Source organism: Rattus norvegicus, chromosome 6 (genome assembly GCF_021556685.1).
Source record: "Rattus norvegicus strain SHRSP/BbbUtx chromosome 6, alternate assembly SHRSP_T2T, whole genome shotgun sequence".
NCBI lineage: Eukaryota > Metazoa > Chordata > Mammalia > Rodentia > Muridae > Rattus > Rattus norvegicus.
In genome coordinates this window covers 106,944,217-106,968,707 of record NC_141539.1, presented here as the reverse complement: position 1 = coordinate 106,968,707, position 24,491 = coordinate 106,944,217, and the positions used below count along the sequence as shown (strand labels likewise).

At 47.4% G+C, this 24,491-nt stretch overlaps 2 protein-coding genes across 24 annotated transcripts in view; one reads left to right on the top strand and one right to left on the bottom strand.

Annotated features, from left to right (window-relative positions):
* The window catches only part of Slc8a3 (solute carrier family 8 member A3), a 133,266-nt gene extending 130,239 nt beyond the window's left edge, over positions 1-3,027 (top strand). For 14 of the 15 annotated variants that reach the window (XM_087552154.1, XM_087552152.1, XM_087552148.1 and 11 more), the window contains one exon: positions 1,056-3,027. In XM_087552154.1, the coding sequence (XP_087408280.1) occupies positions 1,056-1,432 (377 nt within the window). In that variant the 3' untranslated portion in view covers positions 1,433-3,027. 15 annotated transcript variants of the gene reach the window in all.
* Positions 1-24,491, bottom strand: part of Smoc1 (SPARC related modular calcium binding 1) — a 199,034-nt gene that overhangs the window by 22,666 nt on the left and 151,877 nt on the right. For 3 of the 9 annotated variants that reach the window (XR_015621900.1, XR_015621901.1, XM_087553281.1), the window contains exons 11-13: positions 21,443-21,687; positions 17,209-17,262; positions 14,976-16,817 (exon numbers count right to left, since the gene is read on the bottom strand). Coding sequence is in view for 6 of the 9 variants with exons in the window: in XM_087553281.1 (XP_087409407.1) it covers positions 16,801-16,817; positions 17,209-17,262; positions 21,443-21,687 (316 nt within the window). In the remaining 3 variants the exon portion in view is untranslated. 9 annotated transcript variants of the gene reach the window in all.

Here is a 24,491-nt window from a genome sequence, read left to right as displayed (position 1 = left end):
TCCCCATCTAACCAAGTTGATACTCAAAATGAATCATCATATTATATCCACAACACTTTTCAGGAAATCCTGAAAAGCCCAGCTCAGATAGGGGTCTGTGGGGTGGGGAAGATACTTTGTGTATTAGTTATGTCAGAAGCGTAGTTATTATAGAAGTGAATCTGATGATAAGAAATCAAATGGTGTCAGGAGCTCTGCAGGTGAGATGGCCTGTACCCACTGTTCTCCAGGCCTTAATATGCCTAAGCCATCAGTGGGAAAAGGGCACATGTGAAGGGGGAAGACATATGTGAAAAATAACTAAGGATAGATAAGAGCCAACATGAGAAATTATAGTCAAGAAAGAGCAAGAGGCTTCCTCTGGGAGACCCAGGAAATTTGGTCACAGTGAGATGTCAGGATATACTGTGTAGGGAGGTGGTTTGAGGTATGTCAAAGGCCTGAAAATTGGTCAAGAAAGCACCTGACAAGACTGAGGCTTTCAGAAGCATATGCTATGTTCCATGTCTCTGGTGGCACAGCTTTTGATGAAATTCTTTGACTGTGGGAGGATATTATGAGAAGACTTCTTCCATGGGGATTTTAGAGTTGAGTCTGTAGCTAACTTAAGTGACCTTGGGTAGATGCTTTGGTCCTTATTTTCCTGAGCACATGGACATCATTCAGTTGTTGTCAGGGTTACATGAGTACATGGCCCTCGTGACAGTGGCAACCTGGCATCTACTAAAGCTGCTTGAGTTGATGTTTACGTTCCTTGGACAGAGGATATGAAATGACTGGGTCTTCTTTGCTAAAAGCCAGAGTCAATGGGGAATGATAAGCCTGCTAGGTAAATATTGGGATGGGAATAGCTCTTAGAAAGCTTCAGATACCTACAGATGAGGAATAGAAACCCCTGACCCATAATTGGATACACTCAAGGCTACACCGCTCACGAGTGGCAGGGTTGGAAGTGGTCCCTTTGCCCATGCTTCCAAGATGCCTATAAGGGATGCTCAGACGGCCCTGCCCATCCCATCCTCCCGCAGCTACCATTTGTCTCTGTCCTTTTCCAGATACATTTGCCAGCAAAGCTGCTGCCCTGCAGGATGTGTATGCAGATGCTTCTATTGGCAATGTCACCGGCAGTAATGCTGTCAATGTCTTCCTGGGTATTGGTTTGGCCTGGTCCGTCGCCGCCATCTACTGGGCCATGCAGGGACAGGAGTTCCATGTGTCCGCTGGCACTCTGGCCTTCTCGGTCACTCTTTTCACCATCTTTGCATTTGTCTGCCTCAGTGTGCTCTTGTACCGTCGGCGGCCCCACCTGGGCGGGGAGCTTGGAGGTCCTCGTGGCTGCAAGCTTGCCACAACGTGGCTCTTTGTGAGCCTGTGGCTCCTCTACGTACTCTTTGCCACGCTGGAGGCCTACTGCTACATCAAGGGGTTCTGAACCACCAGAACAAGACCTCCACAGGGCAGGCCTAGGACTTCTCTTGAGAGAAAGGCGCTTTCTCACCAACCTTCCCAGGTTGAGCATCCCTGGAGAAGAAGCATCGAGACCTGAGCCCCAGGAACTTCACCTGACCTAGGCCCTGGCACTGCACAGAAAGGGGCAAAACTTAACCAATCCAATGGAATGGAGACGATACCCACTGTCCAAAGTATCTAATTACAAACAAACCAACAACAGCAACAAATCCACCTCTCCCCATCCTGCCACTCACACCCCTGAGCCTCCCCTTCTATTCTACCACTCGACTATTCCTTTGACTCTAGTTCCTCAAGGGGCAAGATCTCCCCTGCCTCCAGCAAAATGCATCAAGACTTCCTCATTCAGCTGTCACGGTGTGAGAATGAGCCGTCTCGGCAATGGCTGCTTTGGGGTGCTCTTTGGGGTGCTCTTTTCATCTGGTCATCATTGTGGTCATTTTTATTCTCCTACCAGGTTCCACTTATTGTCTTGTCTTCTTTTCCTGAAGTTAGTGACAAAGGACCCTGAAGGAATCCCAAGTCTGAGTGACAGATACCCTCCTGCTCTCATCAGGCTGCTGCTGTCCCTTGGATCCAACTCAGGGCATAGGAGGACCTTCATTCTGCGTGCATTGACATCAAATCCAAACCACAGAGGAGTCACCCTCTTCTTGGTGGAAGCCATTCTATGTCTCTGTTGTGTGTCAGCACCTGTGTGTGCACCCTCCACAGAAAGACTTCAGAGCAGAAATAACAGCATTCTGGGCTGACCAAGGGCAGCAGGGGAAACACAGGGAACACCTCTCCAATGTTTGTGTCTGAGGTGGGGGAGAAGAAGGTATTCTACTGAGGATGTCTCTAAGGGAGTGGGCCATATTTAAAGAGTCAGTGTTTGGGGGAATGGCAGTGTCACCACCCCTCCCAGGCTGATGTGCCATACTCAGAGGGCCAACGAGGTGGCTTTAAATGATGTTAGAATTTGGAGGCTTGTAAGATAACAGGGGCTTTCTTCCCCCTCTCCTGACCTTCAGGCTGCTTTTGAAAGCATGTTCATAAGATAGGAACTGGAATCCTTCATCTTCCCCAACACCCCCCTTGTTCCTGCCTGTTTTTAAACCTCATAAAGCTCTCTGTTCCCAGACTGTGGGGTATTTCTTATACCCTGCCCCCAAGGGATCCAAGTCACCACATTGCCAAGGGGCCAAGCCTTCTAGACAGTAAGGACTGACACGCTGACACCCCACCTCCCAGACCCTTTCCCAATGTGTTTTGAAACCTGGCTTTAAAACATACACAGACACACACACACACACACACACACACACACACACACACACACACACACACTACAGAACTGCCCACGGGTCTTGAGGCTTTCTGCATTGACATAAATACATTTTCTAAGAGAGGAAAACAAAATAAAAACACCTGTTTAATTTTAAACAGTTTTTTTTAAAGAAAATAAAAAATAAAACAGTGCTCGTGTCCTAAGCTATGTTGACAGTTGCCGGTGGAAATGTTGGGTTGGTTCAAAAAATAAAAATAAAAGGTCTACCTATATGTCTCTACACACAACCTGCTTCCCCCCGTGTTTCTTCAATGAGTGGTCCAGGGACCACCTTAGGTATCTGCTGAGGCAGATTCGATCGAATCGAAGTTGTTGTCTCCCACCACACACAGGCGCTAATGTGCTAGACATAGTATTTGTTAAGGCAAAAGATGCTCATGGCGATGCTACCTATCACAACCCAGACTTAAAGAGGCAGGAGGACATAGGTAATGCCAATTATGTAGACAGCGGTGAGGTGAGGGAGCTTTTTGTACAAGAAAGGCACAGCAGGGTAAGGCTTTGACTAGAGAGCCATATATAGTCAAGACTCCCCACCCGGACTTGGCATCAGTGTCCACTTGCTCAGTATCATTTGTCACTCAAGAATCCTACTGTGAGCACCTGCCACATGTTCAGTTACGTTCTAGTGACACAGTGAGGATTGTGTTCTTGACCATAAGAAGGTCACGGTCGAGAAGATGAAGTAAAATTTCTTCTAACGCAGTGTTTTAGGTGCTAAGAAGCAGGAACCAATGAAAATGGTTCTAACAAACAGGAACCAATTAAAACAGAGGGGAAAGCATTAGGATGCTTGGTGGGGGAGGGGTTTGCAGAACTCAGACCAGAGGGACCTGAAGAACCAAGACTGCCTTCCCTGCCTGCCATTCATGTGTTCTCTCCAGTCCTACTTTCTGTGTGTGTGTAGCCCTTCCCCGTCCCCTTATCTGTCCATCCCATAGTCTAGCTCAATTGACAGCCCTAATGTGATTTCATGGCCTTGCAACCCCACTCCACAGAACTAACTGAAGCTTTCTATTGGAGATCTGGGAGCAAATTTGCAATTGAGAGATTGCAATTAATTGCCCTTACCCAGAGAGACATTTCTAGAAGGCAGAGACCTTTGTAGAAGGCTGTCTTGGTGTGTGTGTGTGTGTGTGTGTGTGTGTGTGTGTGTGTGTGTGTGTGTGTGTCCATGCACATGCATGTGCACATGTGAAGTGGTGGGGGAGCTCATGTGGGTGGGTGGCTATGGACTAAACCCATCCCAGGCCCAAACAAGTCAGAGACATAAGGATGTAGAAATTCCATTGTGTGTTAGTGCCCCTTCCAAAGCTGAGCAGTGGGTGGAGCTTATGAATCTTGAGATCAGGTGCAAGTGAAAAGGGTCCCATACCATAGGCGCTCTAAATGTAGTGTGAACAGAGGGCCACAGAACACAGCCATACAATCTCTGACTTGGCCTAGAAGAATGGAGAAGGAACTCATGGAGAATGGGACCTCGAAGCAAAAATAAATGGTAATTTATTTTGGTGAGAGGACTCAGCAGTAGAAGACAGACAAAAAGAAACAGTATGCCTGGAGTCAGGACCAGATGGGATCTCGGCATGGACCTCAAGAAGGGGAAAGGCAGGTGGGTGATAGCTGTGGTCTGCTTGTATATCTGAGAAAGGGTCAGGCTAACGAGGTCTTGTGTTGAAGGCAAAAGAGAAGGAATGGAAAGAAAATTCCACCGCCACAAAAATGAATAAACAAATACCACTGACCTTTTTGCACTGTGGAGTTCTGTCCTTGCCTAGATTTAAATTTCTGACCAAACTGGGACTAAGAAAAAAGGATTTGAGAATGTAAGTCCTGCAAGGAGGTAATAACTGGGAAACAATAGGTAGACAGACAGACAGATGAGAGAGAGAGAGAGAGAGAGAGAGAGAGAGAGAGAGAGGGGGAATGTTCCATGTGATTACTACTTGAGAATGAAAATAAAAGTGTTTTTAAGTTGATTCCATGGGAGAGACAGAAATATGAACTTCACCTGTGCTCATCTCTCCTTTGCTTCGAGTCATTTCTAGATCACCCAGACTTTGGACTTCATTGAGAGTGAAGTAGCTGAACCCTGATCAATGTGGAGGAGGGGTAAGGCTGGTGTCCAGAGAGAGGAAAGACCTTAGTCTGAGTCTAGACAACAACAACCTGGTCTCTGGATTGAGTGACACATGTCTGGGCTCATGGCCTCTGTACGCTTCTAAAGCCAATTACTCCCAGCATTAATGTTGAGACTCACTCCAGAACACGGTGGGTGCTCAAGGTGAGTGATATATACAAACCGCCTGACAGCCACAACAGACAACACCACAGGCATCCCTCCAGGATGCCTCCGTCCCACCCGCTGTGTATGAATCAGTATGAAGGTGACATTGCCAACCGGAGTGCACAAGTTGGGCCACAACCTTCCCCATCCCTTTATCTCATTTATTTTCCAGACCTAATAGCTATCATAATAAGTCAACCCCAAGATTTCAATAGTTAAGAGAACATGAAGTTTACTCCTCACTTATGCAATGATCTAAGGACTCTTGGTCAGCAGGTGGCTTTTCTTCTACATGATGATTCAGGGACTTGGTCTCTTTCTTTTTATGACTGCCAGTCTCTGCGTGTCTTCTCCATTCATCTCTGGTAAAAAGTAAATTGGAGGTAGTACACACACACACACACCATTAATTGCCTTAGCTTCCAAGTCATACCACATTTTCCCACATCCAATTAGTCAATGCTAGTCACTTTTACTCATTCAAATGCAAAGGGGCTGTGACATATAATCCTTAGTTGGGCAGTCACTTTCTTGTAACATCTCTAAACTGCAAAAGGATCTTTTGTTGTAAATGACTGCCTCGCCACAATGCCTTTGTGATTAAGGAGAGATATTTTAATATTAATAGTCAAGAACAGTCTGACCTATGTCTGTGCAGTTTTCAAAGCCTTTAATATACATCATTTGTGTCTGATAAGAGCCATAAGAGGTAGGTATTATTCTTCTTTGTCAAGCGGGTTACGAGTGGTTATGTGATTACCCTGGAGCTCACAGACAGTGCGGGTTAGGCAGAAACATGGGTCAACATGTTTTCCAGGCTATTCCAGAATATCATGACCTCTTGAGTCAAACACCAGAACAAAGGATGGGAGGAGGCTAGAATCATAGGATACAGCCAGTGAAAGAAGCCCACAGAGAGGCAGCCAGTTGCCAATAGGGAACACAAGAGAAACCAGTCAGCAGTTAGTTCTCTGGTCCGTCCACAATGTCTTCTCACCTACCTTGTCCTCATCCTTCCTGAATGAAGAGCTGGATGAGGGGAGGGAAACACAAAAGAACTGACTCACATTGTAACAACCATTCCCCCCAAAATTACCACAGGGACCATACTGGTGCGTTCATGACAGAGCACCCACAGTTAAATTACTTCTTGAAAGTCCTGTCAATACTCATTCAATACTGTCATGTTAAGAATTAAGCCCCATTATGGGCTACAGTGTAGCTTAGAGGTAGGGTACTTATCCAGCATGTGTGAGTGCCTGGGCTCAATCCTCACCAGAAAAACAAAGCTTTTTGGAAGACAGATCATATACAAAATCCAAACCATTAAAGAGAGACTCAAATTGACCTTATAAAAAATGAATTTAGATTTTCCTAATAAACAGTTTCCTTCTCTTATTATATATTTATTGAAGCTTAATATACATAAATTATGTTATAGAGTATAATGTGTTGCATATATTGATGTGTGTACATACTGAAATTATTTCAATCAAGTTAACTCATACATACATTATATGTGTGTGTATATGCTATATTTATATATCTATCACCATGTATACTACCTTTTGGTGTAGTAAAAATGCTTCATATCTACTCTCAGGGAATTTGAAGTTTATGTTCCATACACTATTAGTGGGGGTCACCATGCTGTGCCTTAGAATTGTAGAATCTATGCATCTAATAACGTACATTTGGACCCCTTAACCAGCATATCCCCATCCCCCTGAACTCAGCTATTGATAGAAACTTATAATTTTCTGTTCCATTAATCTGCCTTTTAGGGACAGTCCATTTATAAATCAGATCACGCACCATTTGTCCTTCTGTGCCTGGCTTATTTCACTTAGCCTAATTTCTTCTAAGTTCCTCCACCTTGTACACAGCAAGAGTCCCTACTTTTTAAGGCTGAGTAATTGTTCCAGCTTTGTTTCTGTTGCTGTGATAAAATACTCTTACAAAAATGAATTTAGGGGAGAAGGGGATTTAATTCAGTTTATAATTTGTGGAGAAGCAGGGCAGGAACTTCAAATAGCTAAAGTCAAGAGCAGAGAGAAAAATGCATAATGTTTGTTTACTTGCTTGCTTGTGCTCTGCCTGATTTCCCCATTTTTGTACAGTTTAGGAACCCTGCCTAAGGAATCGTGCTGCCTATAGTAGGCTGGGTCTTCTCACATCTATTAACATAACTTGGACGATTTGGGTACTCTTTTCCCAGGGAATTCTAGGTTGTGTCAAGTTGACAATTAAAGCTAACCACTGTAGTAATAACCCACTAATTTATTCGTTCCTTTATTCAACAACATGTGTAGCTTGTACTTTTTGCTATCCCACTCTAAGCTCTGGGCACACTCTGCTACTAAGCCCCCACCCAGAAAATATTGGATCCACAGATGAAAAACACAGACACACGCATTGCTCAATGTCAACCTGCCTTCTTGGCTCAATTGCTGGGCACTTCTGATCCACCACAGCTAGTGTACCCTTCCCAATACTCTTAGCTCAGCACCCTAAATCTGCCCTCAACATTTAGTCCCAGCTCAACACCCTAACCTCCCTCCTGGAGGGGCAGCCTATGGCTACTCTTCCCAACGTCTCACATGGCTGGTTCTTTTCTCCCTCTGAAGCAGGGTGAAATCTCCCGTCCACTCCTGCATCTCCCAGTCTCATGTCAGGACCCAGAAGTCATGCCTCTTTCCTTGCTTCTAGCAACTGGCCCCTGAAATCTTTACTGATATATCAAGAGCCAGGAGGGGAACAGGACCTTAGCATTGGTACCATCCCCTACACTCACTCACTTTAGGCTGTTTCCATATTTTGGATATTATGACTAATCTTACAATGGATACAAGTGGAGGTGTATCTTTGAGATACAGATAACTTTCCACTTGTGTTCAGAAAGAGGATGCCATTCTTCCTAAAACTTTTTGAAAGGGGTGTGACCCAATGTCAACTATTTTGGTACCTCAGAATATTTAGATTCTGGCTTTTGATCTTAGTTCTTTCTGCTGTGTCACAAGTTCTTTCTAACTCCTACCTCAATGGGAGCTGTTTGTCATTCTGTCATCTTTTCTACAACTGCTTGACAGAGGAATTGCTTTTACACTGCATGGTAGCTATTTATTCTTCCACTGTGACAAAAGTACAACCTCCAATTCTCCTGCCATTTCGCGCTTTGATACATGGACAAGCATCAGGGTAACTAAAGAAAGAGGCCGACTACCGTTCATGGCTCACATGGTCTGTCCGATTACTGAGAACACAGACAATTATGGATGCTCTCTGGTATGCATTTATGTGAAACGTTAATATTCATACTATGGGCCTTATTCCTCCCGTTCCTCAAATTTCCTCAAAATTTAGTCTATTTTCTATCTCTGTTACTAAATGCTATGGGCTGGATATTTTATTAAATAAAAAAAAAATGTCTCCCACTAATGGAGGCTGGGAAGTCCGAGGTTAAAGGGTCCTAATGGATGGGAGGCTTCTTAGTGGCGGGGACATATGCAGAATATACAGGTGGTACAGGGCATCACACAGGAGACAGTAAAAACCTATTTCTTCTATCTTTCTTCTTCCTGTGAGGCTGCTAACACACCTAGGGATGCTTCTACTGCTAACGTCTAATCCTGAGCAATTCCCAGAGGCCCACTCCAGATAGCATTGATAACATAACTCTGAGGACTATGTGGTTTGGAAGAGACAAACACCTAAAGCATAGAGCTTAGCCACTTACCAAGCCATTAATATTAGTTCATAATTAGATCCATAATTCAAGGCAAAGAGAATATGTAGATGTCTAAAGGTCTGTCCACTAAGAGAGTTTCTACCCATCACATCCTTTGAGAGTGTATCTTGAGTTACTATTGCTGGGTTGAGACGTCATGACTAAAAGCAAGTTCCAAAGGGAAGTGTTTATTTGCCTTATGTTGCAGTGAATCTCCAACCTCAATAAGCCTATGTAAAGAACACACAACTCAGTTATAATACTTAAAACTGTACGCCTAAACTGGGCAGATTTACCACTGCACTACTCCATTCCCCAGCTATGAGATCCCTCACTACTTGTGGTAGGTACCTCCAGGCCACATGCTCCATCTTCCTTCTACCTCTTCTTCCCTCTCTCTCCTCCATCTCCTCTTCCACTTCTCCTCCTTCCCCTCTCTCCTTTCTAAAATCCCCAGCCCCACCTTTTCCTTCCACTATCCAATCACAGGCTCTAGTCTTTATTTGACCAGTTAAAATGGGGAGAAGGTTCACCTGAAATCACCTGAGTGTGTGATCTACTCCTCATCAGAGCAGCCCCTCTTGAGGAAGCAGAGTAATCACCAAAATACAAACAGTACCAGGGCAACCCGCAACAGGCCTATGTTTCCCCATTGTAATCCGTCACTGAAGGATGATTGGCCAGAAACTCAAACAAGAGAGAAAAGGCAGGCACTGATGCAGAGGCCACCGGAGAGATGCTGCTTACTGGCTTGTTCCTCATAGCTTGCTCAGCCTGCTTTCTTATAGAACCCAGGACCACCAGCCCATGGATGGCACCACCCACAATGGGCTGGACCCTCCCTCATGAATCACTAATTAAGAAAATGTTCTACAGCTGGATCTTATGGGGGTCATTTTTTTTGGGATTCTTTTTGGGGGTCATCTCAATTGGGATTCCCTCCTTTCAGATGACTCTAGCTTGTGTCAAGTTAACATAAAACTAGTCAGGACAGAGGGTATTTGAGCAGTGTTAGAGCATGGCACTGTCCAGGTCTGAATGGTGCTGGTTGGCACACTGTGCAAAGGCATTTTGAATGAAGCTCAAAGAGTATCTGAGACAGAGGGAATACAGCTACAGGTACAGTTGGTTTCCATGAGCATCTTAAGTCAGCTGTTTATGTAACCTACAGGTGCGTTCTTGACCTGATTAGGCGGTTCTCTCTGTATCCCTTTGCCTTGATGATGGGAAGTTATTGTGCAAGTTCAGCCTTATAGCTTGTTGGGTAAGGCACAAAATTTTGCATGGGTAATTGAAATAACCTGGTTTCAGTCCTTCCCTGCCAATATCCTTACAACTCCCAAAGGTATTATATTATGTATTGAGTACTGTAGTCATGCTGCCATTAGGTCTCCATCTATGTCCCTGTTTTCTCCAGAGCTGCAGGAGAAATCCTTTAAAGCAGCAGGAATACCAGCTCTTCACAAGTCACAGCTGCAAGCTTGATACCTCATGTTCTAGCTGGACTCCATGCCATCACCACCACCACCACCACCACCTCCACCTCCACCTCCACCACCACCTCCACCACCACCTCCACCTCCTCCACCTCCACCTCCACCTCCACCTCCTCCACCTCCACCTCCACCTCCACCTCCTCCACCTCCACCTCCTCCACCTCCACCTCCACCACCACCACCACCACCTCCACCACCACCACCACCACCACCTCCACCACCACCACCACCACCACCTCCACCACCACCTCCTCCACCTCCTCCACCTCCACCACCACCTCCACCTCCACCTCCTCCACCTCCACCTCCTCCACCTCCACCTCCACCACCACCACCACCACCTCCACCACCACCACCACCACCTCCACCACCACCACCACCACCTCCACCACCACCTCCTCCACCTCCTCCACCTCCACCACCACCTCCACCTCCACCTCCTCCACCTCCTCCACCACCACCACCTCCTCCACCACCTCCACCTCCACCTCCACCACCCACATGCAGCAGACTTGGTGGCCAGCTTCATCTACACACTGAAGGGTCAAAATGATGAAGAGCTAAAACAAGAAGCAGCTAAGATCAGCCTGCATTTCCAGTTTTTGGTAGGGCTTGAGTAAGTGAGGTTCCCACTGATGAATAAAAACCCTAGAAGAAAGCCCGGCTGCAGTCACAAAAGAAAAGCAGAAGCAGGAGTCCTAGATCAAAAGCGGACTTGGATCCCATGAATACATGGTATATTCATATGGGAAGATATTGAAGAGGTTGCACCAAAACTGAACTGAGCAAATCAATGAAGCATGCCTACTCAATGGGGGAGTCTACTCCAGGACCTGGCATGTGCCCCATATCAGATCTAGCACAGGACACCTGGTACAGTGGGAAATAGAGCATGTGCTAAACCAAGTTGTGGCTACAATAAACACAGAAAGTAACACTACTCAGAGACCCTCATGGCTACTCTCCCTTTCCTGCCTCCTGACTCCATCACAAAGAACAATTATAAAGCAGAGGACTGACCTGGAGCCCGACCATAACTCCACTGTTTTGTGGCACTCATGGACCTGGACACTGTACACAGGCAGGGAGGGGAGGGAGGCTGAAGCAAGTTGTATATTGAGTTGTAAGATTGATTGGAACGGAGCCTGTAAGTAATTGGAGGGACCAGAATGTCATGGAAACAGCCTTAGCTCTCATTAATGGAAGATGAGTCAATAGGGCATAGATCAAACTAATGATTACAGAAGCTGCAAGAGTCTCATGTGCAGAGCACAGGGCACTGGGATTTCTCAGCCGGCTATTCTCCTCCAATGTTACCTGAACCTACTCTTTCCCCTCCAACTTCTCTTCTCCTGCCTACCCTATGAGGGTAGAAGGTTTCCTACAGGGCCTGAGAAACAGCCTCTAGGTGGGGTGCTGACCTGTCACCGAAGGGAAGTTGGCATTCACCTCCCCACTTTACTGAGAAGGGGAAATGGTAGTTGTCATGAACATGCCACATTTGTCAGAAGCCATGGGCAAACTGCGTTGCACAAAACGGGATCAGCAAGTCTCTTTATTCTTAGACAATGTACACAGTGCCCATTTAAAATCACACTAAGATCATCTACATTGTCAGCAGAGCTTTTTACGAAACACTCCTGATTCTTAGTTCTTCACCATGGCATAGTTGGGCAGGGCTGTGTAATTCTCTTTAGTCACTGGAACATGAGCAACGTGACTACTGTGGGGTTAGTTTTTGTCAATGTGACACAAACCTAGAACATATCTAGGCAGAAGGAATGTCAACTGAGTTATTGCCTCCATGAGACTGGCAAGTCCGTGGGAGCATTTTCTTGATTGACAATCAATGTAGGAGGGCCCAGGCCGCTGTGGGCAGTGCCGCCTTCGTTGGCAGATGGTCCTGGGTTGTATATGAAAAATAGCTGAGCAAGCCAGGGGAGAAAGCCAGTAAGCAGTGCTCCCCCATTGTTTTTGTCTCTTCTCCTGCTCAAGCTTTTGCCCCCAGTTCCCTCTGTAATAGACAGTGTTTGGAACATGTAATCCAGATACATTCTTTCCTCCTCAAGTTGGTTTTTGAGCATGGCCTTTATCAAAGCAATAGAAAGCAAACTAAGAGAATGATATATTTCATTCTGGATAGGCATCGGAGTACAATTTACCACATTTCTCTTTCTTTACCTCCATTATCAAGAGAGAAGGAGTCTTCATTGATCTGGGTCCCTGATGAGGACAGTATAAAATGTCCCGACTGACACTAAGTCTAAGCTATCCCTTTGTGTTTTAGCCACCGAAGTTGTGAGAGGCATATGCGTTATTGCAGCTCATCCTGGTTTCTCCTGATTGAGTCATATCAGCAGTCTGATACCTGTTTACTACCTCGTAGACAGGCAGTACCCCAGTGCACAGCACAGCCTTCTAATCAAGTGTGTAGGTTATTAAAGGATGGCCTTGAGTTTGGGAACAGGCCTGGTTTACCACATACAGGATCATCAACCATTAACTAGAATCAATAGTCCTGTTAGGAGGATCTAGGCAAAAGGGCTTTCCTGGAATCTATTAAGAAGGAAAATGGTGCAGAGAAAATAGTGCTGAGATCGCATTGTGAGGTGGCTGCCGGAGCTGGAAGTGGCAAGTAGAAGGGTAGTTCAGATTGACCTGACAAGAGACCACTGGCTGGCTTACCCAACACAGAAAGTAATAGACAGGAATGAGACCAAAGTTAGGGCTTTCTTAGCAAGCCATGAAAGTTGTAGAAGACATACAGACCTATGGTGAAGGGTTGAAGGTTTCGCTGGTACTTCGTGAAAGATCTAACTTCTCATTCCCCCGCTTGTTCAGCAAGAACAGGTCAAGGCTCTGGGGAAGATTTGAACCTCATTAAAGACAAAGCCATGATCTTGTAGATGAGCTAAAAGCTTTGGGGATACTTGGCTAGAAAGCTGACTTAACCTCTCCGTGTTGTTTGTGGTTTTAACTTTTTGTGTCTGCCTGACTACCTGTCTATCTATTCACTCAACCATTTATCTTTCTACAAAGGTGTTGGGGCTGTTAGTGTCCTACCCTCTTGGAAAGCAGATATTAGATCACCGGGACCCCGGGACCTGGGACCCTATCCTCTATCAGTGGTCCTAAAAGATGCCCAGCCCCGCAGCCTTTAGACCTCCCTGCTGAGTATGTTCCCAAAGTCCCCTGCTTGGTGTATGGCTCTGAGCCCTGAGGTGAGGAAAAAGCAGAATGGACTTGTCTTGTGCCTTTTTGTTGAGTCTTGATGCAGCTCTCTGGGAAAAAGCAGAGGAGCAGGGGGTAGGGATGAGAGTTCACTCTGTTGCCAAAGGTGAGCTCCTACCTGCCGGTCTCTATACTCTCTGCTGGAGGTCAAATCAACTCTGACTCCTCCTGGGCTTCCCGCAAGGGAAGAGCTAGCCTCACACTTCTCTGAAGCCTGGCAGATGGTGCTCTGCAAAACAGTAGCTTTAAGACAGACCTTTAACTGATGGGGATGACAATGAACTCCCACGGATGCTGCCCAGCCCCAAGTGGTACAGGATGCAGAAGCTGCTGTTCTGGTGCCCCCAGGAAGGCAGCTGGGAATCAACAGTGGCAGGACCTGAGGTCAGAAAATCTGAAGACGAGAGAACTCCTTAGTCTACTTTCCCCAGACCTAGCAATCACTTTGCCCCTCTTCCTAGGCCTGAATCTACACTTAGACCCTGGAACAAGACTGCCTGGTTACTGACTTAGGACAGTATACATCCGTGTACAGTGAACCATCCATCCCCATTGTCTCGAAATAGAAACTTCAGTTCTGAAACCAGAGAGGAACTGGATGGGGGATGAGATGATGAGTCAAGGGCTAGGATCCTTCTCCAGCGAAGTCTTGCAGGAGAAAAGGTTGGGCCAAGGGAGAATTAAAAAAAAACAAAGCAAAACAAAACAAAAAAAACTATCTTGTGTGTACCTACAGAGGACAAAGGCCAGACTGCAGCAGGAAAGGTCTGAAAAAGCTGTTCAAATGGGTAGTTGACAGAGGTCATTTCCAAAGGGAGAGAGGATGAAAGGAAATGGTCCCACTCACAGGAGACTCAGGTACCTAGCCTATCCTGGCCCTAGGCATGTTGTCAACCCCAATCCCAAAGTCCTCTGTTCTGCAGAGTTCACCAGCTTAGAAGTGGTGCCACACAGTGCCACGCAGAACTGAAATGTGAGCTAGAAGAACCTGAGGGTCAGAGAGACAGCTTTCTATCTGCACTCCGGCCCAGAGTCCAGATCATGATTAACACGGCCATGGCCACCAGGCTGAAGACACAGAACAAGCTTATCAGTGCTCTCCCCACAATGTTCTACCAGCCCCATCCAAGGTCTGCCCTGACGGGAGGACCCCAGAATGAGGATACTTTGGGGCTTCTGCAAGGGCAAAGGTCAGACAGAGAACGAAAGCATACACAGCTAGCAGTTAAGGACCCAGAGGACCTGAGGCATCTTCCTAGGAAGTCCACACTCCTGAGGCCACTGTGTTTCCTGCTGGCGTCTCACTAAAAACAGCCTAGACTTTCCAGGATCAGAGCTTGAGCACTTAGACCAGGAAAACCATGAAATCTTCTAGGAAATAGGGCCTCTCCTTCAGAGGAGGCCACCCAAAGAAAGAGGCACCAGCTGCCAAGATTTATCCATTTTTTTTTATTTTTTATAAAACAAGCTACAAATACTTCTCCTTGCTCCCGCCCCCCCAAGGGAAAACCACACAGCACAGCCTACGCCCATCTGTGAGAGAGAAGACGGCTGGTCAGATTCTAAACTCCTACATAGAGGTGGCTTCTCTGTGCACATTTCCTTCAGGTCAGGAGACAGGGATGGGGTCTGCTTGAGGACCACCCAGCTCCAGGATGCTGCAGTGTTTCTGCTCAAGGCTCCAAGAGAAGGGGTTCTTTCCACCTTACCATGCAGGCCAGGGCCACTGATCATCATGGAACGGTCATGACTTTCACTAGAGCAGCAGGGGCCTTCTGGAGCCAAGACTTCATCAAATCAAGCCCTGAGGAGGCAATGTTCCCCACATGTGGGCAGCATTAGGGGCCAAGGCTTTCCAGACCCAAGATAGAATAGGGTTTACCAAAGTGGGTACATTTACAGGACACTGAGATAAAATCCCAGGCAAGGCAAGATTGCAGAGAGCAAGCCAGCAAAAGCACCAGTCCTGGCCTCCCTCACTGCCATCAGGGCTGACCGTAGGACGAGCTGCTAAGTGTCACTTGCTGCTCTGACTGAAGGACATCTGAGTCAGCATGTCACCTAGACAGAAAAAGCTGCTTATCTGCCCAGGTGACACTCTGTGCTAAAACCTAGCTTTCCCTATAGCTCCTATTACTCCTGGGGAAGCAGAAGGAAGGGATGCCATGTCAATTTTAGAATTCTGGAAGTCCATGAGAAAAGCCAGAGGAATAAGGAACTGTGGTATTGGTCAACAAGATGGCTGGCCCAATCAGTGAGGACGAGGGCAAGAGATGAAGGGACAGCATGGAAGTAAAGCCTAATCTGACTCTAGTTTTGGGAGCTACATGCATGTGGAGACTCTCTTGTGGGTTTGCAGAAGGGCTGGTTCAGATCCTCTGTTCTCTTCACCATCTCCTCAGATGCCAAACATCTGCTGAAGGAAAACCCTGGGAGTCCTTTTCCTCACATGCTTGGGTTCTCACCTCTCGTGTCCTACATGGGGGAGGTGCTAAACATGGGAGGAAATGTTTAAAGTAGCCAAATTCAACCCCTTCAAGTATAATTTGCTCCGTTATTTACCATAGACTGCCAAGGGATCCGAATAGCAAGAACATGTGGGGGCCACCAGAGAACTGGAATCCATGCTGGCCCTCACAGGAGCTGGGCTCCCCTCCTAACCAGCCAACAGCCAAGTGACTGAACTTTGAGAGCTAATGGCATGGACCAGTACCCTCTTCTCACCAGAAGAAAACGTGGTGTCCACAGCACAAGCACAGGGCTCCTAGCTACTCTCACAGAGTCCATCCACAGTGAAACTCAGGTAAGCTAAGGATACAGTTTGAGAGAGTTGGACTATGAGTCCAGAGGAAGTATTGGGAAGGGAAGGGACAAACAGTGATGTCAATGCCTGTACAAAAGATCTATACAATTTACATATATATTTATATACAGTATATAAATCTCTTTCTTCTTGGTCCCACCCCTCCCCTGATAACCTACAAGTTGTCAGTAGCAGATCCAAAAACTTAACAATAAAAGAGAGAATAAACAGCTTTTCTTCCCTTTCCTGATCCCACTGCGGTATTAGATAACTGGTGTTTACAAATGGAACCAGAAACAGAACACACACATAAGAGTTATTAAAAGTGCAAACATGGAGGGCACCACTTATGTTACATGGGCTGTGGCTGGGCCACGGGCAGCGCTGAAGGTTAGGTGTCTGATGGTCAGTCCTGTCTTCTCAGACTCTCCATTGGCCTTTCGATTTTTCTGCTCTTTAGACGAGACGTCCAACTGGGAGCGGGAAGGAGAGAGCCAAAAGAAAAGCGAGATAAGCCATTAAGGATGTACAAAATATTCAGCTACAGGAGTATCTGCGTGAAGACGTGCATGTTTTACTGTCCATCCTTTGCTACTCTGAGGCAGCTCCCAGCATCCAGAGTCAGTTAGGAACTGTAAATTCCCGTCACCTTGACTCTGCCAGACAAGCACAGGATGTGTTCTGGTGAGCTCTGACCAGATTGTACTACCTAGCCTGGAGAAATGGCAGATGCCATCTTCCTCATTTCCCCACCAGACACAGAGCGTGGGCCTTTAAGTGATCTGATCTATGGCTTTGCTGCTATGCTACCACAGTTTCATCAGAGTCCACAGAAGAGGGAAGTCCAGAAAGAAAGCAACTTACTGAATGGATTTGTGCCTGCTCGTTTTCCCTGAGGGAAGCTGCCAAGGCTACCACCTGCAACAAATAGGAACATATGACATGGGAGAGGTCTTGGCCCAGACAGCGGGCAGAGCTCCTATATCTGAGCCCCTGCGTGTTCTGCCCTCAGAACCAATAAGAATGGGAAGGAACCGGAAGTGGCGTGGCTGTGCTTCCGGTTCTGAAAATGCCTCTTGCCCTGTTCTGCCCAGTAAGTCCACTGACTGTCTGCCAGCATCTTTAAACCGACTTTTTCTATAGTCAAGCTGGGGTGTCCCGCTGGCTTATTGCTGCTGTCGCCGCTCCTGTTGTCGCTAGCACTGTTTTTGTTGAGATAGCATTTCTCTCTGTAGTCCAGACTGAGCGTGAACTCATATGGGCAGGCACTAATAGAAGAGAGAATAAACAGGTTTCCTTCACTTTCCTTTCCCACCATGGTATTGGGACCCACTCGGGACACCTCTTTGAATCCCCTCAGTTGTTAGCTAAGAAGGACTTTAGCGGTTATTTATAACCTCCTTCGTTCCAGGTCTCTGAGTCCTATAATGTCAGAGGTGGAGGGAACCTTAGTCCCTTTGCTTGCCAAATCTGGAGGCAAAGGCTCAGAGTGACTTACACAAGGTCCAAGACCTGATTTGATAATGCCCACGTGCACAGGTCCTGGTGCTTCTTCAAGACCTGATCTCCCGAAGGGGGAACATACTAGAAGCTAGGCCAATTCCATGTGTCTCCAAGCATGCCTCTGAACAGCGTTGGGCAGAACCGAGAGATGGAATTAAGACAGCATCTATGCTACTTCTCTGCTTCCCATGTAGGATTGCCCTAAGGATCAGCTGAGCTCATGGTGGTGGTGGTAGTGGAGGGGGTGGGGGTTGGAGATTCATTCCCGCTAAGACCAAGATTACCTAAGGGTCCTATGTTGCCACAGCTCAGCAAATCCCAACATCCCTTAAGACCCAAGAAAGACAAAGGATAGTTGTTGGTATATCTAAGTTTGCAGGTGAGGTCACAAATCCAGGAAGATAAGAGAGGCAGATCCAAGGCGGGCAGGTGGGTAGGGCAGAGCCAAGCTGCCAGACCTTAGAGTCTATATATACTACTGTGTATCACTCCGCAAGAGCTGCTCTCATGGTAAACATGGAGATCTGTACGTAGAAAGAGGAGACTATGACAGTCCTGGCCCTGTTCCTCAGCTAAGATCCAGAAAATAAAACAGAGAGCCAGGAGCACGTCCCTGCACCTCGGACGACTTATATAACAGGAGAGAGATTATCCCCACTTAGTGTGGCTAAAAACCCAGGATGGCACAGCATTCACAGGAGGAAGCAAACTCAGCGCTGGCTGTCACCCACTGGACCCCAAGCTCTTGACCCTCAGAGGGAGAGGAGAAGACCTGGCACTTCCGAGACACCAAGCCTCTAGTCCTCTGCTGCTTGCTTTATAGGGTGGAGACAGCAATCCTGACAAACTTGCTTTCTGGCTTGGAAAAGACCAGTTACGGAGACCTAGGTCTCCAAATGTCAGGCTTGCCATACTAGGCAGAGAACTCAGCTCCCCAGTAAGAGTTCTGGAAGGCAAAAGAAGGGGTGCTCCTGTGGCATCTCCAAAAGTCTGGTCCCTCGAACCCGAAACTACACTCCCCAAGACCCACATCTTCTCCCCACCCACATTGGGCCCCCACCTGGCATGCAAGTCCCTTTCAGGCCACCAGAGGGCACCATATAATACCAGATGACCCGTGCCTGAGCTCCCATATACCACCTAGCCAAGTGGCTTTGTGCCACCAGGAGCAGAGGGGAACCTTGAGGCTGCCAGCAGCCCCTCTGTCCCATAGGTAGATTCCTCTGCTACTGAGAGCTTCTGTATGACACTGTGCATCTGTCTGGTTTCTCATGCCAAATCTCCAAGGTGGATACTATCTCCTCCATTTGGCTGAGGAGGACATTGAAATCCAGAGGGATGAGGTACCTGGTCAAATTACAGGGCTAGACCTGACAGAGCTTAACAGTCAGGTCTACCTGACTTGAGGGTCTCTGGCTGTACCTACATCCCTACTTCTGACTAGACAGTTGTCCTCACTCCTCCCCTAGGTTTCTCCATAGTCCCCCCTTCTCCTCCTGGCACCCTAGGTCTGGAAATGGACGTCCTTGTCAGGCTACCGGCCACATAGCGCCCTGCAGGCTCTCTCTGCTCATAGAGTTTCAAGGCTACATCTGCACCCCAATGCCCAGGATTCCTCTCTGGCCACTCTCTTGGCTTCCCCAGGCAATAAGACTGGCCTGCTCAGAAGACGTTCTTCACTCTGGGGTCATCTTCATGGAGGACACATAAACTAGACTCTGAAGTCCTACTGATGGGCCAAGCACTGGCCGCATTGCTGCCTCACGAGTGCAAAGCACTACTCCTCTGCTTAATCTAGACCCTTCCAAGGTAGAGCGATAGAAGGCTTTGGGCTCTAGGATCAATGTGTTACGCTGGACGGAGGAATGGAGTGAGGAGGAGAGTCCCATTGTACTCTCTGTGGGATTTCCATCTACACAGGCAACCCCAACCCTCACTCATAACCCCCTCTTCCTTCTATGCTCTACTTCACCCCATTCTAACACACACACACACACACACACACACACACACACACACACGCACACACAGAGCATGTACATACATGTACACTCATGCATACATAGATATGTTTTAAGTTGAGCATAAAGGGCTGAAGAGATGGCTCAGCAGTTAAGAGCACTGGCTCCTGTTGCAGAGAACCCAAGTTCAGCTCCCAGCATCCACTTGGTGGCTCACAACTGTCTGTAAGTCCAGTTCCAAGGGGGCCTTCTTCTGGCCTCTGCAGGCGCCAGGCACATACATACATGGAGAGAAATGCTCATACATGCACAAAAAAATAATTTTTAAAAACAGGCATAGATACATACACGTGTACACATAGATAGAGATGCTGTCAGACAGGTCCCCACACGTGCATGCTCACAGAGATACATGCACAGAGGCAATGCACACATGTCAGTTACAAGTGCAGGCACAGGTGCTCCAGCCACACACTCAATGCCACTTCTTGAAGTGATCAAGAAGGTAGGCTGGGCAAGAAACAGAAAGTACCCCAGGAGTCCCTGGGAAGAACTGTTCAGAGGACTTGAATCTACAGCTTTGGCTGAATTTGGGTTGGAGGGACATCCAGATGAGCAGGGACCCATAAATCCCGCGTCCCAGACCACAGCTCCCTCTGTTTGCTTCCTCCACGTCCTGTGTGTTGGCTGGAAATGGCGGACACCTGGCCCCTGGCAAAGTTCCAGAGGGAGGCTCCCTGAGTTCCGTGGACCAAGTCACCACACTGAACCTTCCCTTGGCTTTAGATGCTGTATGGGCAGGTACTCCCAGCACAAAAAGGACTTGGAATAGGACAGGGTCTGGCCTCAGCAACTCCTCACTAAGTTGCAAGTACCCCCTTGACAGTTCCTTTCAAATATGACCTTCCCAATCCTGTGTTCCTTGCTGCCTTTCTAAAGCCTCCCACTTTAGCAAAGGGCTCTTTAGCCTTACTTTGCCTCTTGGCACCTACAGTTGCTACACCCCAGTGACAGAGTTCCAGTTTGTGAACCATCCGGAATTACATGCAGTTCACTTCTAAGACTATCCCAGAGAATTCCCTCACACACCCAAGCTTACTCTATAAGATGGGGATGGGGAATACATCAGACCCACAGAGTGGCCCTAAAAGCCTGCTGATGAGGACATCAGGGTCATTCTCAGTACCTGCTTCCTTGAAGAATTATGTAGAGAAGTCCCTATCCTTGTGCTATCCCTACATACACATACCACATACAACACACATGCATGTGCACACAATCTGGAACTATGCTGCTCTACTCCATGGACAAGACAAAAGATAAGCAATTTCTGCTAAGTTGAGCTATGGTGTGAATGCATCTATCCGATACTTACTGTAGTCTGCCCGACCCTGCCTAATACACTCTGATAATACTAATCGCAAAGTACATGAATAACTATTGTCTTTTCAGTAGACTGTAAGAATAGGAACCTTACCAGTCAATCCCATGGCTGCAGCAGGCAGCTAGTCCTGAAGCACAGCCCATTCCCCATAAATGGCTGGTGAATTCGTGGGGATCTAGGATCTTGCTGCTCAGGACAGCCCTTGGTCCCTGTCCCTGCACCTGGCAGGCACCCAGCGGGTAGAACTCACCTTCTTTGCTAACACCCAGGCAGCCCTTCAGCTCAGGCAGCGAGATGGCCTTATCCTTGTTCAGGTCACAGTAGTCGGTGAAGCGCCGGGCGCACTTCTTGGGCTTGGCTTTCTTCTTCACATAGCGCTTGAACGGTTTCATCTCCCGCTTGTTAATGTCATCACTGCTGTTGCTATCCAGCTGGCTGAAGTACCAGTGTGCCACCCGCTCCTCCAGGGTGTGGCTGGGGTCTGGCTCTGAGAACCTGGGCGGTGGACAGAAACCCCCGCCCCAGAGAACACCATTCATGATCTTGCAGGAGTACCTGCTTTGCTGGGATTCTCTCCCAAATGGCCAAACGCCAGGGTCTTTGCTACGGTTAAGCATTTGATCCTGCCAACTCTCACTGAAGTTGGTTAATAATATACCTGGGTTGGGGGTGGTGAAGGTAGACCCTTGGAGAGAGATTAATTATCTTCTACGGTGCCTGAGTCAGTTCTTGTGGAAACGGATTAGCTCTTACAAGAGGAGGCTGCTATGAAGCAGATACCCACACACACCCATTGCCTTTCATCTTTGTGTGTATCTCCTACGTCTGTTTTCTAGCATGAGTTAGCTCAAGCTGTAAGAGTCCCTCGCCAGAAACCAAATGGATGCTGGCATGCTTTTGGACTTCCGGAACTGTGAACCAAAATAAAGTTCTTCTCTATAAGTTAGCCAGCTCAGGGTATTTTGTTACAGCAGCAGAGACCAAACCAAGACATGTCTTCATGCTGGGCTACCAGCCATCAGGTAGCAAGAGCTCTTTCCTTAGGAACCTCCAAGTGATGTTATTTCACTGATCTGCTCCACCCTCTGAAGTAGCCAGGGCATTTCTTGTGCAGATAGGCACTGGAGAGAAACTACACAGTTTTAGTCCACCTCAGTAAGCCTAGTCTAGTCTGTAAACTGTCCTCCTCAAGACCCATAGATCACTGTCAGATAGGATGCTTTCTGAACTCAAAAATGAGAACCAGCCAGAACTGGGCATGCCAGCTTAGCCTCGGCTACTCGAAGTCTAGGAGGGGCAGAACCCAAAATATAAAGACTGGCAGATGAGACGTGTGATGTCCCAACCTGTGGCTTTATGCTTGTGCTTATAAGAGTGGTCCTTGGTCACTCTCACTTTACTCATTAAGACAGAGTCCCTCGGATGAAGTCACGGCTCCCGATACATTTGGTCTAGCTAGCCAGCTCACTCGGGACACTCTCTGTGTCCATCTGCTGAGTGCTGGAGTTACAGGTGTGTCCCCAGAACTTACATTAACTGATGAGACCTAAGCTCTCTTCTCCTGTTTGCTGCTTGAACCCTGACCACTGAGCCATCTCCTCAGACCCAAACAGAGACTCTAAAGCAAGCATATTCTAAGATCCACTCAGGGGATCTGGGCTGGGCCTAGGAGATCACATATTACCCAGAACCCCAGCTAATGCGTAAAGAAATGAGTGTAACCAGGACTACATCTTTGTGCCCAGATATGTAGTGATGACCACTTCTGGCACAGTCCCTATCTCTGGACCACAAAGCTACAAGACTAATGTCTGTGTGTGAATATGTGATGGCCTACCTATCATTTTATTTATTACTCATTTATGCATCATCTTTACTCAAAGAAGTCAGGGTGATACTGTTCACAGCTTTGTAAAGTCAATGATAGGTCTGTTCTGGAGGGATAAGTTGGAGTTTCTGAACAGAAGAAAAGCCACACACGCAAGTGTCCTGCTTCTGTCCTTGGAGCTTGTGCTTGGACTATGAGCTGGGCTCCATATTCAAATGCCCCGAACCACTTATCCTCAGGGAGGCGAATGAAGTCGAGGTTTAGACCCTATACATTTCAAATGAATGGTGTGCAGAGTCTGCAACAGGGCAGTGATAGGTAAGTCACTCGTAAGCAGGGACCCTAGACCAGGTGATCAGGAACTATTAGCACACTCTGAAGATATATGTGGATTTAAAAACAATGTCCAAGGGGCTGGGGATTTAGCTCAGTGGTAGAGCGCTTACCTAGGAAGCGCAAGGCCCTGGGTTCGGTCCCCAGCTCCGAAAAAAAGAACCAAAAAAAAAAAAAAAAAAAAACAATGTCCAAGCCACTTGGTGATATGACACCCCTCTCAAGTTTGCAGTATATTCTAGAAAGAACTGGACCACCTCTCATCCCTCCCTGAGAAGAAGCTAGAAAATCCTGTCTCATTTCACAGTGACTCCCATTAAGTTCAAGCAAAAAGAAGCTGCAACCCAAACCACCACCTCCCCAAAGAAAAGCTAGTCACCTCTGGTAGCTGTCTGGTTCATTCTTAATGAGGCAGTCTTGGATAAATTCCCTGGACATCCTGGATTCTAAGAAGGATGTCAGTAGGACCTCATCCTGACAGCTTCCACCCAGAGAGACCCTTAGGGAAGGTGTGAGGCACACCGAGCTGTCACTGGCCTTTGACTCCTGGGGAATCTGCTTAATCTGCCATGGAAACCAGGTACAGGGAGTCTGAGGCAGGCTGACATCCTCTGTGGTGCTGTGTTTAAATGTTACTATTCCCTTATTAGTGGTAGCACCAGCTCTCATGGCTGCCCTTGCAGGACACAGGGTGGGCAGGCAGAAACTCTCAGGGTACACGAAGGGAGGCATCAAAGAGGACCTAAGCTCTGGAGGAGACAAGAGCTCCCAAGAAAGGCTCTCTCTCACGAAGGCAGTCGGGGAGCTGAGAGAGCGCCAAGGAGAAGGCAGCTCTTCCTTTAACCTTTAGGCTCCACATAGCGTAATGTCTACCTGGAGGCTGGAATAATAAAGTCTCGGTTGCTGAGACGGGAAGGGATGAGGTCATCCCACCCAGAGGCCCTGCCAGAGAAGGTTTTCTCCCTCCAACACGTGTTCCTGGAGCTCCCTCCTATCCGCCTGTCTGTTCTCTGCACGGCTGTGGTTAGAGCTCTCCCTACCTGCCTTCAGGCTATTTCGTGTCAAGAAGCAGTTCCTCCTTCCTTGCAAGCTCTGAGTTGGCCAGGGGGTGATCTTCATCTGGGCTCTGTTCCTTTGC